This window comes from Aethalodelphis obliquidens, unplaced genomic scaffold (assembly GCF_003676395.1).
Source record: "Aethalodelphis obliquidens isolate GAN/ISIS:26980383/991018 unplaced genomic scaffold, ASM367639v1 scaffold81, whole genome shotgun sequence".
Taxonomy (NCBI): domain Eukaryota; kingdom Metazoa; phylum Chordata; class Mammalia; order Artiodactyla; family Delphinidae; genus Aethalodelphis; species Aethalodelphis obliquidens.
The window spans coordinates 5,574,393-5,588,516 of NW_020838025.1; the positions used below are offsets into that span (position 1 = coordinate 5,574,393).

The following is a 14,124-nucleotide window of genomic DNA, read 5'->3' on the forward strand; positions in this document are numbered from 1 at the left end:
AGGAATTGCTATAGGATTATAGGAATTGGGGGCGCTAAAAAGGAAGGATGTGTTTACTGAGAGGGAGACATATCTATTGTAATGAATAGAAGAGAACATGTTACAGTTGCCAACAGAAAGAACTATGATTAATGTGAATTACTTGTTCGGGTCAAAGAACAACCATAATAGGTTTTTTATTGACTGGATATCTGATTGGCAAACTTCCTGCAAGCTTCCAGTAACTGAAGCTTTGTCCCCAAAGCCGTGCTCTTAAAGTTAAATAGACATTCCCTAATGACAGTTTGATGTTTCTTTGGAGACAGAGCATAAGCAAACAGGCCTCCCCCAAGCTATCACGTGATGTGAAATATTTCCCAATTTGGTTAAGATTTAATTTTGTTTCAGAAAAAAAGACAAGATGGGAAACACATTTTGCATATTGCTATGTGTATAAAAGGAATTCCAAATGTTAAAGATACTGGATAGATTATAATTTCAGATCAATTATTTTTTTAAGTAATTTTCACACCCCTCCCCCAAAAATCTTTGTACACAAAAAAACGAATTCCAAAACTTAGACAATGCTCCTCCTATTTCAGGAAATGATTAATACAGGAGAATTTCAATATAATGAAAGCATTTTGACAAAGTCTGCTACAGTTTATTGAAAAGGGATGTGACATATTTCTTAATGCTTTAGAGGCACATTTAGGAAATATAAATACACACTATAAATGAAGTCTTAAGAATTTGAGGGCTATTTTAAAACTCTGGCTTTATTTAAGATATGGATCAACAGAGCATGGTAGAACACAGACTAGAATCTCTATTTAAATATCATTGGGACCAATCCCCTAGCAATAAGAGTGTGTACAGACACTGGAGAAAATTTACCTCGAGGCTTAGACGGACCTGTGTGAGACTGACTTGTCCAGGTTCCTCTGGTGTGACCCAAGAGTAATTCCATCCTTGCACCGTAAGCTTTGCAGCTGCCGCTGCGTGCCTGACTGAACTGCCCTCTTCCTGACCTCCTCTCAGCAGTGTGGACTGGATGAATCTGCCTTTAATCTCAGTGGCCTTCAGTGCCTCAGAATTTTGCTGTTGGTAAAACATCTATTTATTAAGAATACTCCTGTCCATACTAATGCTGCTGTTTCCAGGGAAGAATGTTTTCCTATGTATTTTGATGTCCTCGAAGTCTCTCAGAGTCTTTCTTAATTTTTTTTTTCTGTTTTGTTCTAACAAAATGGAAACTGCAACGAACAATTAGAAAATGAAAACAAATATGAGAAATAAAGGCTTAAGCATGGATTTGCCATCCTGGGTACAAAAAAAGTCACTTCTTTATTTTTCTAACTTCCAGCTTGGCCCTTCTCCCACCATGATAGGGAAAGGGAACCCCATCTCATTCATCTTTCAGTGAACAAGTTGAGAATCCTGGGGTTTAAACAATCCAGGTTTTAAAAAATTGGGGTCCCTAGTGTGACAACTATGAGATGCTCATTGTTGAAACCCCCTGGTCAATTCAGAACACGGGGGCTCTACTATCTCCAAAGCCTGTTCCCAATGCCCAAATGCAGCCACCAGGACCACTGCCAAGCAGCCCTGCTCACTGGTCCCAGCACTCAGGCTCAATCAGGTGCCCCCATGCTGCCATGCCAGCTGACGTTTGACCACGACCAGGGTATGGCCTGGAAACAGAACCTGCCACCTTTCTGTCTCATGTCCTCCAGGAATCCCACTGCCTGTGGGACTGGGCCGCTTTGTTCCCCTTCCCCTTGCAGCCTCCCTTACTCAGGTTGCCCATGAACGCAAAGCGGCATCACAACACACAGGGGTATTTGTTAGCAAATGCGGATGCCTGACCCTCACACCAACAGCACAGAAGCAGAATCAGTGGGGCTGGGGCCTAGGAACTTGTATTTTATCAAGGTCCTCAGTAGATCCCTGTGCACATGAAAACTTAAGAAACATTAGGCCTGAGCCCTAGATTTTTTAAAAAACAGATCTTTAAATTTGGACCTTGCAACAGAGAAAGTCCAGAGCTCCCAGACAAGCCCTGCCCTCATCTTGAAGAGAGAATGGAAAAGTACCCCTCACTCTTTCTGATGAGCTTCTCGCTGAGGAAACAAGACAAAGTTTATTTCTCTTCAGTCACATTATCTGGCCTCATATGGGTTGAATGGAAAATGGTAAGGTGTCAAAGGTCACCGAGATCAAAGTAGGCAAAACGCAGGCGCGCGCACACACACATGAACAAACACAGACCCCAGACCATCAGCTGGGGTTAGCAGTTTTTATTCTAGTGGAGGAGACCTCGGTTGTGGAAAGGCTTACCAAAGCCCAGGTTTTAAGTGGGTTCCCCTGAATGGCTAGATGGCATTGCCCACAAATAGATCCCACTGAACTCTCTGGGCTTGCATTAAGGACAATAACTTAAGAATCAGTTCAAAAGTTTGAATATCAAACTTGCTTTCTTTTCTTTTCTTTTCTTTTTTTTCCTGGCTACTATTCAATTTGCTGATATTTTTAGGAAAGTTTTAAGCAACTATTAATCAGCCACTAACCTGAATATAAACATTCAACGTTCAAGTATTTTTGCTAGCAAGGGATTAAAAAACCACAGGGGTAATTCAAATGCAAAGATAAGTTTAAGACCCACACACATTGATGAATCAATTCCAACTTTGATTTAGTTTTGCTAAAAGAAATTAGAAAGATGGAATTACTTTAGCATTATTAGTTTTACTTTAGGAAAAAAATATGCACTTGCTTTCACATCTCACATATCCAGATTGAATGCTTAGAAACTCAGATTTTTCCAGTGGCTGAAAGAGGTATGCCATAAGTGAGAAATGCCTTCATTAACTGCTTTATTTTAATATTTCACTTTAATTTTGTATTCTATCCCACAATGCCTCTGTGTTTTACCATGAAAATCTTACAGGAAATACTCTGGTAAGATGCATTACATTTTTATGGCGCATCCACACGTGGTGGTCTGCCATATAGCTGATGTGTGACACCTCACATAATTAAAATAACAGGGCTAAATGCCAGCGCTCCTCTTCATTTTTTGGAGGCATCCCTACAACAACTGGCAAACATTTAATATGATATGGTCATTCATTTCTCTTTCATCATAATGTTATCCCCAGCAGTGATGGCTTCTAATAGAGTTGTCTTCCTTTCCTTTGCAGGGAACATGCCAATATCTATCTTCAAAATGGCTCCAATAGAATTGGAAAAGTCTACAAGAAGGCCGTGTATCTTCAGTACACAGATGAAACCTTTGGGACGATTATAGAGAAACCTGTCTGGCTGGGGTTTTTAGGCCCTATTATCAAAGCTGAAACTGGAGATAGAGTTTATGTACATTTAAAAAACTTTGCCTCTAGGCCTTATACTTTTCATGCACATGGAATGACTTACTATAAGGAACATGAGGGTAAGTTCAGCTCATATGCTAGCTGGAATTTCCTCTTCCTTTTCAGTAGGAACACTTTTTAATTTCTGAGATTATGGACTTTCCTCCTGGATAAGACCTGTACTATGTTGTTTAGCTCTAAACTATTTTATGAATAAGTATTTTGGTTCATCCTAATAATGCTGTGTTTCTCTGGGTTATACTTGTTTTGTGTGAAGTGTGAATGTGATAGAATTTCTGTGTGGACTCATGTAGTGAGAGTCAGTGAGAGCTGGAACTTCCTTCCCAGTGCCCAACCCCTTTCCAGACACATGGTCAAAATAAGAGAAATGGGCAGTGTGCATTAAAGCCTGGAAAAGACAAAAATCCAGAAGGAGGAAACAGGAAAGAAGAAACAAGAAATCCCCAAGATGAGGATGATCTTATCTCTGAAGTTCCCACATGTGAACGTACTGTAGCCATTGTCACCTTCCATCCTAACTTTGGATAAACTCTGTCCCAGCTAAGGCAGCATGAGTAGTCTCATACAGTAGCCAAGTAGTGCAGGTGGCTGGATGGTCCCAGAGTCACATCTGAGACACAGTTAACCAAAAGGTCATTTGAATGTAGGACTTGGAATCCTTAAAGATGGTACAGGAAGAACGAATATTAGATTTGGTGCTTGTGACCTCATTCTTAGTACATGATGATGATGATGAAGGGAGATGGTGTTTTGTTGTGATTAAGAACAAGAGCTTCAAACTTAATAGACCGATGTTTGAGTGCAGCATTGCCTTTTATTGACTGAATGACCTTGGACAAGTTAACTTAAATTCTCTGTGCTACAGTTTTCTTATCTATAAAATAGGGACAATGAGAGTACACAATAATAGCTCAATAAATGTCAGCTATTATCATAGGCAAAAATGCCGAGACCATGTTCATTGAAATTATAAGGATCAAGTTTGGAAATTAGGATAAAATTAGTTTTAATTAATTACTGGTTTTCTATTTAAAAGAGGTACTGCTTTACAGGGTGAATGTTTTGATCTTCTATATTTTTAAATTTGTTTTTCTAAACCAAACAATTACATTCATAGCATAAAAGCTGACTGCCATCTTATTTATTTTTTACAATTTCATGATATATTATGGTTTTAATCATTTTTAAGGTATGATCATTGTATTGTGGATATGTTAGAAGAAAAAAGAGTTCTTTTAGAGATACATACTCAATTATTTATGAATGAAATGATATGATGTCAGGGATTTGCTTTAGAATAATTCACTGATGATGACTAATTCACTGTTAAGAGTGGGTGAGGGTATAGATGAAACAAGATTGGCCTTGAGTTGATCATTGTTAAAGCTGGGTTGTTGGGCACATGGAAGTTGATTATATTATTCTCTCAGCTTTTGCGTATGTTTGGAAATTTACAAAATTAAACAATCCCATGGTTACTTCACAGGCAAAAATCTGATATCATACAAGAAGCTTCAAGTGATAGGAGAAAGTAGCCATTTTGCTCTTACTTCCATACCATAACCCCAGGGCAAAAGTGGTTCTTTAAATTGCAAACCAACAGTCATTATGCTGCTGACATATCTATTACTGCTCCTTGAAGGCTCAGTCAAGTATAAAAAATGATAACATTTTCTGTGAAACTTCCACACCCTGTAGCCATTTGCCTTTTATTCTTCTGTGCTCAAATAGAACACCACTGTGTTCCCACGGGGATACATACTAGATGTTGAATAAGTGTTTGCTGAATGAATTAATAGACCATCTATTTTCTCATTCAAGCTCAAACACATTCAATTTGTAATTTCATTGCATGTCATTTCCTAGGGGCCATCTACCCTGACAACACCACAGATTTTCAAAAAGCAGACGACAAAGTGCGGCCAGGTGAACAGTGTATGTACATATTGCATGCCAACCCAGAACAAGGTCCTGGTGAGGAAGACAGCAATTGCGTGACCAGGATTTACCATTCCCACATTGATGCTCCAAGAGATATCGCCGCAGGACTCATTGGGCCTTTAATACACTGTAAAAAAGGTACATTGTCTCATTATTATTCACAATAAATGACCAAAGACAGTAGAGAGGGAGGTTTGTTTTTTAAATGTACTTTAAGTCTTATGTGTTATGATTGAGTAGGTAAGGTAGAGAGGCAGTGAGTCTAGAAAAAAAGGAACGGAAGAGCAGGGAAGGGTAAGGAGAAAAATGGATACGTGGAACAACATTCAGGTTACTGAACGTAAATTCCCTAAATGTTTCCAAGTCTATAAAACCGAAGTGACTGGTTTAGATTTCTGGTTTATTAGGAAAATAAATACAAAAAAATTTTAAACTATAAATCACATGCTAAAATTCATGCTAAAAATTAAGTTCTACTGAAATAGTAATTTTCACTTCAGATTCTCTGGATAAAGAAGAAGAAAAAAATATTGACAAAGAATTTGTGGTGATGTTTTCTGTTGTGGATGAAAATCTCAGCTGGTACCTAGAAGACAACATTAAGACCTACTGCTCTGAACCAGAGGAGGTTGACAAAGACAATGAAGACTTCCAGGAGAGTAACAGAATGTATTGTAAGATTACATAAGATCTGTTAACTTTATCTTATTTTTCTCGGTCCATTAATTCTGCTACTCTTATTCCCTCACATGAATAAGTAGCCTGTTTCTAATCTATGCCCTTGGTAACAAAGCATATTGGATGTGCAACCTGATATTCAGCTAAACAGGTCCAATCAAAACTCTGAGCAGGTAAAGCTGGATACATCAAATTGTTTCCAAACCATTATCAATTATGGTTAAATGTATATGCATGTTATATTTGTATACTTTTTATTCTCCCAACTCATTTTAAAAATTATTTGAGGCAGCCTAAAATTGTTAAATTATATTGTAAAGTATTGCACTATAATTAAGAAAATAGTTCAAACCACTAGTTCTAAAAGGTATTTCTTTTACATACATATTGTTCTTCACCACCCGTGCCCCCCCGAACCTTGCATCATTTTTTCCTACATTTTAGTTCACTTTATTTCTTCTAAAAATGTTTTCTTTACTGCCTGGGCTTCTCCTTGATTCTCAGACACAAAATAATGGGGTTAGTAAGATAGTCCATCACTTAGAATGTTTAGCTTCTTAAAAATAACCCTTACTCAGAAACTAAGGACACAAAAGTAACTGTACTATCAAAGAAGAAAAATTAATTAACAAAGTACGAATTTTTATTTCCAACTTTTGCTTATTTCTGGCTGAAAGATCCTCTTTCCATATTTTAATCCAGCCTCTGTTATGTGCTAACCAAAATAGGCGTTAGAGACTCAAACTTCTAGTCTGGCTAAGTCTGGTTTGGTATCCCTGTTGCATCTGGTTACCTCGCAATACTTCCCAGAACTGATTTCTATCTTAACTCTAGGACCTCTCAGTTTGAGCAGTGGCCCTTAGTTTCTTTGAAGAATCAGGCTATCCTGCTTTTGACCTCTTAGGTCTTTGTGCCTCTAGTCACTTGTTCCTACTGTCCTTTCCCTGCATTTCTTCTTTCCTCTTTCACATTTCTTCCAATTTTGTCTTTTACTCTTTAAAAAAAAAAGCTTCCCCTGTGTTCTTATTACAAAAGCAATCCACATTCACTGTAGAAAATTGGAAAAGTTCTGATAAACAATAACAAAAAACACTGACATCATCCGTACCACCACCACCAACATGATACATGATTGATTCCTAAATAAACTTCAGTGTTTTTTCTATTTACTGTATGTGTGCACATTTATATATATGTATGTATATATGTACACATTTGTATTTACAAATATACACATGAACATACCAAGGTGTAGAGTTTATAACAAAGAGAGCAAATAGATTTCATCTTCAGTGTTGTGTTCATGTGCTAATATTGTGTTGACAAAAATCTTGAGGCTGAATTCAGGTCCAAAATGAAAGAGTACTGTGATTGATTAACAATGTCTGATGGGGGTACAGGAGGGAAGAAGAGCAGCATGTGTGCCAGGTATTTTCAATCCCAAACTGATTTTATTTAGAGGTAACTATCAATATCCCAGTCACCAATGTCTGTTAGTCACAGTCTCTGCTCTTGACTTACAGCTGTGAATGGATATGCTTTTGGAAGTCTCCCAGGACTCTCCATGTGTGCTGAGGACAGAGTAAAATGGTATCTTTTTGGTATGGGTAATGAAATTGATGTGCATGCAGCTTTCTTCCACGGGCAAACGTTGACTAATAAGAACTACCGTGTTGATACAATCAATCTCTTTCCTGCTACCCTCTTTGATGCTTTTATGGTGGCCCAGAACCCTGGAGAATGGATGCTTAGCTGTCAGAATCTAAACCATCTGAAAGGTAAGGCATCTTTACCTGAAATTAGCTGTCAGTTGAGAAAAGAGTCATGTCTCAGTTACACTATTAATGGGGTGATGATTGGAAATCAGAATCTAAAAGCTAAATAACTTTGGAATGATCTAAGCTTTGAACTGGTAACTTAATTTTATTCCTCTGACAGTATGCATCATAATGTAATTTTTTAAAAAGACTGGAGCATTTATAAAGTAATCAAAATTGAAAATATGTTAATTTTTGGAAAAGAAAAAATTGGCCCTGATGTATAGTCCTACCCTAAAAGTATAATACTGCATACAGCTTCCCAGATTTGTAAAATACACAATATTTTAAACACCAGAAGATTTGTATCTTGTGCTGAAAAGTAGCTTGTTGTGTTTTTCTTGACTTGTTCTATTAAATATAACCAACTTTGTCCTTTGAGTCCAGCTATTCCTTAGCTTAACATGCTAAATCTCTCCTCCATCTCCTTAATATAAGGTAATAAAATACCCCCAGTTCTTGAAAAATATTAGTTTGCAATATTGGTCTTCTGAAGAAATTAGGTTTAATCTGGGTCTCTGAGCATGTTACTTTGACTTTCAAACACGATCTTATTCATCAAATGTGATCATGGCGGCAGAAGGCTCAGCACAGCAGGTGTATAGCCATTTTATCTAAGAGCACAATACTAATAACGTGCTCATTCTATTCCTCCCCCTCCACCCCACCATATCCCCTAAAACAGGGCAGAGCATCTCTTCATCACTTATCTATGTTTTCTCATTACAGCATTATTTATTTCAATGCTGACTCACTGATAACATAAAACAGCGAGGATATTCCCTGGCGGTCTGGTGGTTAGGACTCTGCATTTTCATGGCCAAGGACGCAGATTCAATTCCTGCTCCAGGAACTAAGATTCCACAAGCCACGTGGCGTGGCCCCCCCAAAAAAGTGAAATTAAATGGTGAAAGTTCATTTCTCCCCACATCACTTATCTATTACTGTGTCTTTTTTTTTTTTCTTTCTCATCGAAAGACTTCCCAAGCGAAACCCCACAGAAACTGGTTCCACATTTTTTTTTTTAACATCTTTATTGGGGTATAATTGCTTTACAATGGTGTGTTAGTTTCCACATTTTTGAAAACACTAGTAGTATCACTTCTCTGTGCCACCTAGAGAATTGTTTTTCACTGCTTGAATTTTCCATGAGTGATTTATATACAACTGATTACTCTAGTTTATAGTATCGTTTCTAGCTATCTATTTCTTCAGTTTCCTTCTGTCATTTCACCAGCAGCATTTACAAGGCAATAAGAGAGACAAACATTGGCTTCATTAACCAGTGTCTCCTCCTGTGCGGTTTTTAGCTGGTTTGCAGGCCTTTTTCTGGGTACAAGACTGTAAGAAGCCTTCATCTGAGAATGATATCCATGGCAAACATGTTAGACACTACTACATCGCTGCTGAGGAAATCATCTGGAACTATGCACCCTCCGGCATAGACACCTTCACCAAAGAAAACTTAACAGCACCTGGAAGGTAATTCAGAAAAAAAGATATTATTTCAAAATATGCCTTCCCCCAAAAAAAATCATAAAAGGCTGATTCAGTGATTAAAATTTTAATTGGTACCTGAAATTGAGTAACTAGACTGCTAAATATTTATTAAGGTTTGGTACTGAGTCCAAGTTTGAGAAATAGGACTTCTGAGTCCATGAAAAAGAATAGATTTAAAAGTTTTCAAATGCTCAACAAAACTCTCAGAAAACATTGAATACAATTAGATCACTTCATTTGCTTTCCATTTCTGAAAACATAGCATTGTAAAATCCAGCAGCATTAAGTACATTCACAAGGTTGTATAATCACCAGCACTGTCCATTCCCAGAACTTTTTCATCGTTCCAAGCAGAAATGCTGTGTCCACTAAACAAAAACTCCCCATCCCCTGGTAACTTCTATTCTACTTTCTGTCTCTATGAATTTGCCTATTCTAGGCACCTTATGCAAGTAGAATCATGTAATATTTGTCCTTTTTCGTTTGGCTTATTTTATTTAGTATAATGTTTTCAAGGTTCATCCATGTTGTAGCATGTATCAGAATTTCATTCCTCTTTAAGGCTGAATAATATTCCACTGTATTCATATACCATGTTTTATTTATCCATCTATCTGTTGATGGACATCTGGGTTGCTTCTACCTTTCAGCTGTTGTGGATAATGCCACTATGAACACTGGAGTACAAGTATATGTTTAGGTCTCTGCTTTCAGTTCTTTTGGGTATACATCTAGGAGTAGAATTCCTTGATCATATGATAATTCTATTTTTAATTTTTTGAGGAACCACCATATGGTTTTCCACAGCAGCTTCACCATTTTACATTCCCACCAGCAATGTACAAGGGTTCTAATTTCTCTTCTAATTGCCAACTTCTATTTTCCATTTTTTAAAAAAATAGCCATCTTAACAGGTGCAAAGAGGTATCTAATTGTGGTTCTGATTTGCATTTTCCTGATACTTAGTGATTCTGAGCATCTTTTCATGTTCTTGTTGGCAATTTTGGAGAAATGTCTGTTCAAATTCTTTGCCCATTTCTTAATTGGGTTATTTGGGGTTTTTTGTTGTTGTTAAGTTATAAGAGTTCTTTTTATATGCTGGATATTAATCCCTTATCAGATAGATCTGCTTTGCAAGTATTTCCCCTTATTCTGTAGGTTTTCTTTTCATTCTCTTGACAGTGTCCTTTGATGCATACAAGCTACCTTTGGTACATGTCTGATGACTTCCACGGCCTCCCAGCTGTTTTTCCTGCCTCAGTCTTCCTTTCCTACTGTACATTCCTCATAAAACAGCCAAAGCAATCTTTCAAAAATGTCAGTGAGATTATGCCACACCCCTGCTCCAAGTCTCTGCCCAAACATCACCTCTTTAGAGAAGCCTTGTTTGCCACGCATCTACTTGGAAAGGTTAAGTGATTCACTCAACGGCAAACAACAGGTCAACTGCTGGGCCTGACTCTATCCAAGCCTGTGACTACTGAAGCAGAGATTTAAGTCCCCGTCACACTGACATTCAGTTGCAATGACTCCCAAAACTGTATCTCCAGCCCGGAAGGCTCTTATAAATTGCAGATTTGCATTATGAACTGCTTAGTGGACACTCCACTTGGATGAGGCTCCTCCAAATCAATATGTCCAAGTCTGAATCCATTGTCTTCCCCACAAATCTAAGTTTCCCTCTCTGCATGAATGGTGTCGCCATCCATCCATTGCTCAAGCCCAAAGCCTGTGCACCACCCTGATTCCCTCCCTCCTTCACTAATCCCTCCTTCTCTCCTCATCAAATGCTGCCTCATTATATCCTAAATATCTCGGAAAGTTGTTTGCTTCTCTCCAACCTCTTTGCTAATACCTCTGAAGTCATCACTACCTCTCACTGAGATTTTAAAAGCAGGTTGCTGACCCGTCTCCCTACCCTGCCTGCTATGCTCCTGCCCTAGTTTATAAGAGATGCCATGCTTGCTGTCTTCTCTGAGCCTTCCCACAGGCTGTTTCCTCTTTGCAAATACCCGCCCCATTCTCTCCACACACATATTCCATCATTTTAACTCTACTTCACCTCTAGATAATTTTAAAGAAACTCTTCCTCTGGAAAGGCTTTGGGGCCTCTCCCATCACTTTCCCCAACCCTAGGAAAAATGTTTCATAACACTCTGTGCTTATTACATGTTATCATATATATATATATATATATATATATATATATATATATATATATATATATATTTTTTTTTTTTTTATATATTTTTTTTTATTTTTTTTTTTTTTTTTTTTTGCGGTACGTGGGCCCCTCACTGTTGTGGCCTCTTCCGTTGCGGAGCACAGGCTCCGGATGCGCAGGTCCAGCGGCCATGGCTCACGGGTCCAGCCGCTCTGTGGCATGTGGGATCTTCCCGAACCGGGGCACGAACCCGTGTCCCCTGCATCGGCAGGCGGACTCTCAACCACTGAGCCACCAGGGAAGCCCTACATGTTATTATATTGATTGATTTGTAGTCTGTCTTCTGGGACAGATGTAAAGTCCATGTGGACAGGGACGGGTCCAGCTTGCTTATGGGCATGTCATCAGCATATAACAGGGTTCCTGGTAAAGAGCAGATGTTCCATACATTTGTCAAATGGGAGAAGAGATGAATGGGGTGGCTTTGGCAAGTCAAATGCCTTTCTGAGATTTCATTTTTTCATTTATAAAATGGGGAGAATGGGGAGCCGATGGCAGAGGAGTAGTACGTGGAGCTCACCTCCTCCCAGAAATACATCAAAAATACATCTACATGTGGAACGATTCTCATAGAACATCTACTGAACGCCGGCAGAAGACCTCAGCCTTCTTTAAGGGCAAGAAAATCTCCACGTACCTGGGTAGGACAAAAGAAAAAAGGAAAAAAAGAGAGAGAGAGAAAGGACTTGGGACAGGACCTGTGCCCCTGGGAGGGAGCTGTGGAAGAAGAAAGGTTCCTACAACCTGGCAAGTCCCCTGACTGGCGGGGAGATCAGCCAGGACAGAGGGGGAGCTTCGAAGCCTCGGAGGAGAGCGCAGCAACCCGTTTGCGGAAGGTAAAATGGAGAGAAACCTGCAGGGATGGTTGGTACCTCCACCCTGAGCTCCCCAGCCTGGGACACTCGTCCACCGGTGTGGGTGGGGACTGGTGGCTTTAGCTCAGGCTTTGGAGGTTAGACCTGGGGAGAGGACTGGGGTTGGCTGCGCGAAGACAGCCTGAAGGCAGGGTGCCATTGTTGGGGGTTGCGCGAGGGGAGGGGCAGGACTGCCAAAGGAGCGTCTTTCCCCCCCTCCCCCACAGCATGCGCTCTCAGGCAACAGGACGCTGCCTACGCGAGCTCCAGGGGTGGGGGCGGGCTGGGCCTCCGCCGCTGAGAGAATCGGGAGCCAATCGCTGCCTCCATCATCACAGGGCCCGGGAGGGCACGCTGGTCACCACGTCTGCACGCCCTCTATGCAGGGGATAAGGGCCAGCACGTGCTGAGGAAAGAGGTAGAAGGCATCCCAACTAAAAGTGGCCCTCACGCCAGAAAATAGTAAAACCACACCAGCTACACAGGGATGCTCCCGCATATAAATAACCTTCCAAGACTACGGTAGATAACTGTTTCTCCTAAACTCACAGAGTAAGAGCAATATAAGCAAATGAAGAAGCAGAGGAACCACTCCCAGTTAAAAGACCAAGAGAATTCCCCTGAAGGAACAAACAATGAAACAGACCTCTTCAGTCTAATAGACACCGAGTTCAAAAAGGAGGTAATGAAAATCCTGAAGCAATTAAGGAAGACTATTGACAGAAATGCAGATTACTGTAAACTGGGGAGGATAATACCAACTTTGTTACATTGTCATGTGAGTTTCAGACAATAAATGAAATCTTCTGAAGGCTAATATGCAACAAACAATAGTTACTGTATTTTTAGACATTTCATACTTTATTAAAAAGATTCTATTGCAGGACAATTTATTAACTCTCAGGGGTTGACATGGACCCTCTTGAAATTTTTTTCACTTTGCTTGAAAAAATAAAATCTCTATGCCATGAGTCTCCACTCCTTAACTGAACATCCTTCTATAAGGTGCCTAGTACTATCTGCTCCTCTGAGGAGTATTTGGTAAATAATGGGTAATTTCTAAGCACAGGTCAGAATTTTTCTCTTCAGTTAGTATCCTATGTGACAACCTGGCTCTGTTCTGCTTTCAACTCCAGAATTAAACCTTTTTTCTTTCGACAGTGATTCAGAGGTATTTTTTGAACATGGTTCTACAAGAATCGGAGGCTCATATAAAAAGCTGGTTTATCGTGAGTACACAGATGCCTCCTTTACAGACCGAAAGGAGAGAGGCCCTGAAGAAGAACATCTTGGCATCCTGGGTGAGTCTGTGCAGAATACACATGACTAATGTACTCTTCCCCTGAGCTACAATCAACCTCAGGAAGAACAGAAGCTTCAGAACCTGTGGCATGATTTCTAGGTATAAACTATGGACGTGGAAGAGGAATCATCAATAAAATGCAGCAGCTTTTCCAAATGTAAATTACCCATAGTAAGTCTTCATCATTAAAAGCCAGGCTGACTTCAAATGATTACTTTTTTTGTTTCTTCAAAGAGGTAAGGGGTTTGTGTGACTTTGTTTACATAGCCGGTAAAGCTATTAGTTTCCGCTTTTAGCCAAAGGTACATTCCCTTAGAAATAAAATTCAGCTACTAATGAGACAGGTTGGGTTTGTTTTTAGAGCCTCCTGCAGGCTGCCCCCAGGCAGAGCCCAGAGACCTGTTTTGCTCAGGCACTTGGGCAGAATAGCAAGTGA

The 14,124-nt window shown here is 39.5% G+C and overlaps 2 protein-coding genes across 5 annotated transcripts in view; one reads left to right on the forward strand and one right to left on the reverse strand.

Moving 5' to 3' along the window:
- Positions 1 to 14,124, forward strand: part of LOC113612747 (ceruloplasmin) — a 61,638-nt gene that overhangs the window by 5,212 nt on the left and 42,302 nt on the right. For both annotated transcript variants that reach the window (XM_027092862.1, XM_027092864.1), the window contains exons 2-7: positions 3,183 to 3,430; positions 5,238 to 5,450; positions 5,813 to 5,986; positions 7,514 to 7,768; positions 9,118 to 9,289; positions 13,547 to 13,686. In XM_027092862.1, the coding sequence (XP_026948663.1) occupies positions 3,183 to 3,430; positions 5,238 to 5,450; positions 5,813 to 5,986; positions 7,514 to 7,768; positions 9,118 to 9,289; positions 13,547 to 13,686 (1,202 nt within the window). The remainder of the gene's footprint in view (positions 1 to 3,182; positions 3,431 to 5,237; positions 5,451 to 5,812; positions 5,987 to 7,513; positions 7,769 to 9,117; positions 9,290 to 13,546; positions 13,687 to 14,124) is intronic.
- Positions 9,178 to 14,124, reverse strand: part of HPS3 (HPS3 biogenesis of lysosomal organelles complex 2 subunit 1) — an 85,710-nt gene continuing 80,763 nt past the window's right edge. For 2 of the 3 annotated variants that reach the window (XR_003429947.1, XM_027092867.1), the window contains exon 17: positions 9,178 to 9,282. Coding sequence is in view for 1 of the 3 variants with exons in the window: in XM_027092867.1 (XP_026948668.1) it covers positions 9,233 to 9,282 (50 nt within the window). In the remaining 2 variants the exon portion in view is untranslated. The remainder of the gene's footprint in view (positions 9,283 to 14,124) is intronic. The other variant, XM_027092866.1, reaches the window with a different exon arrangement.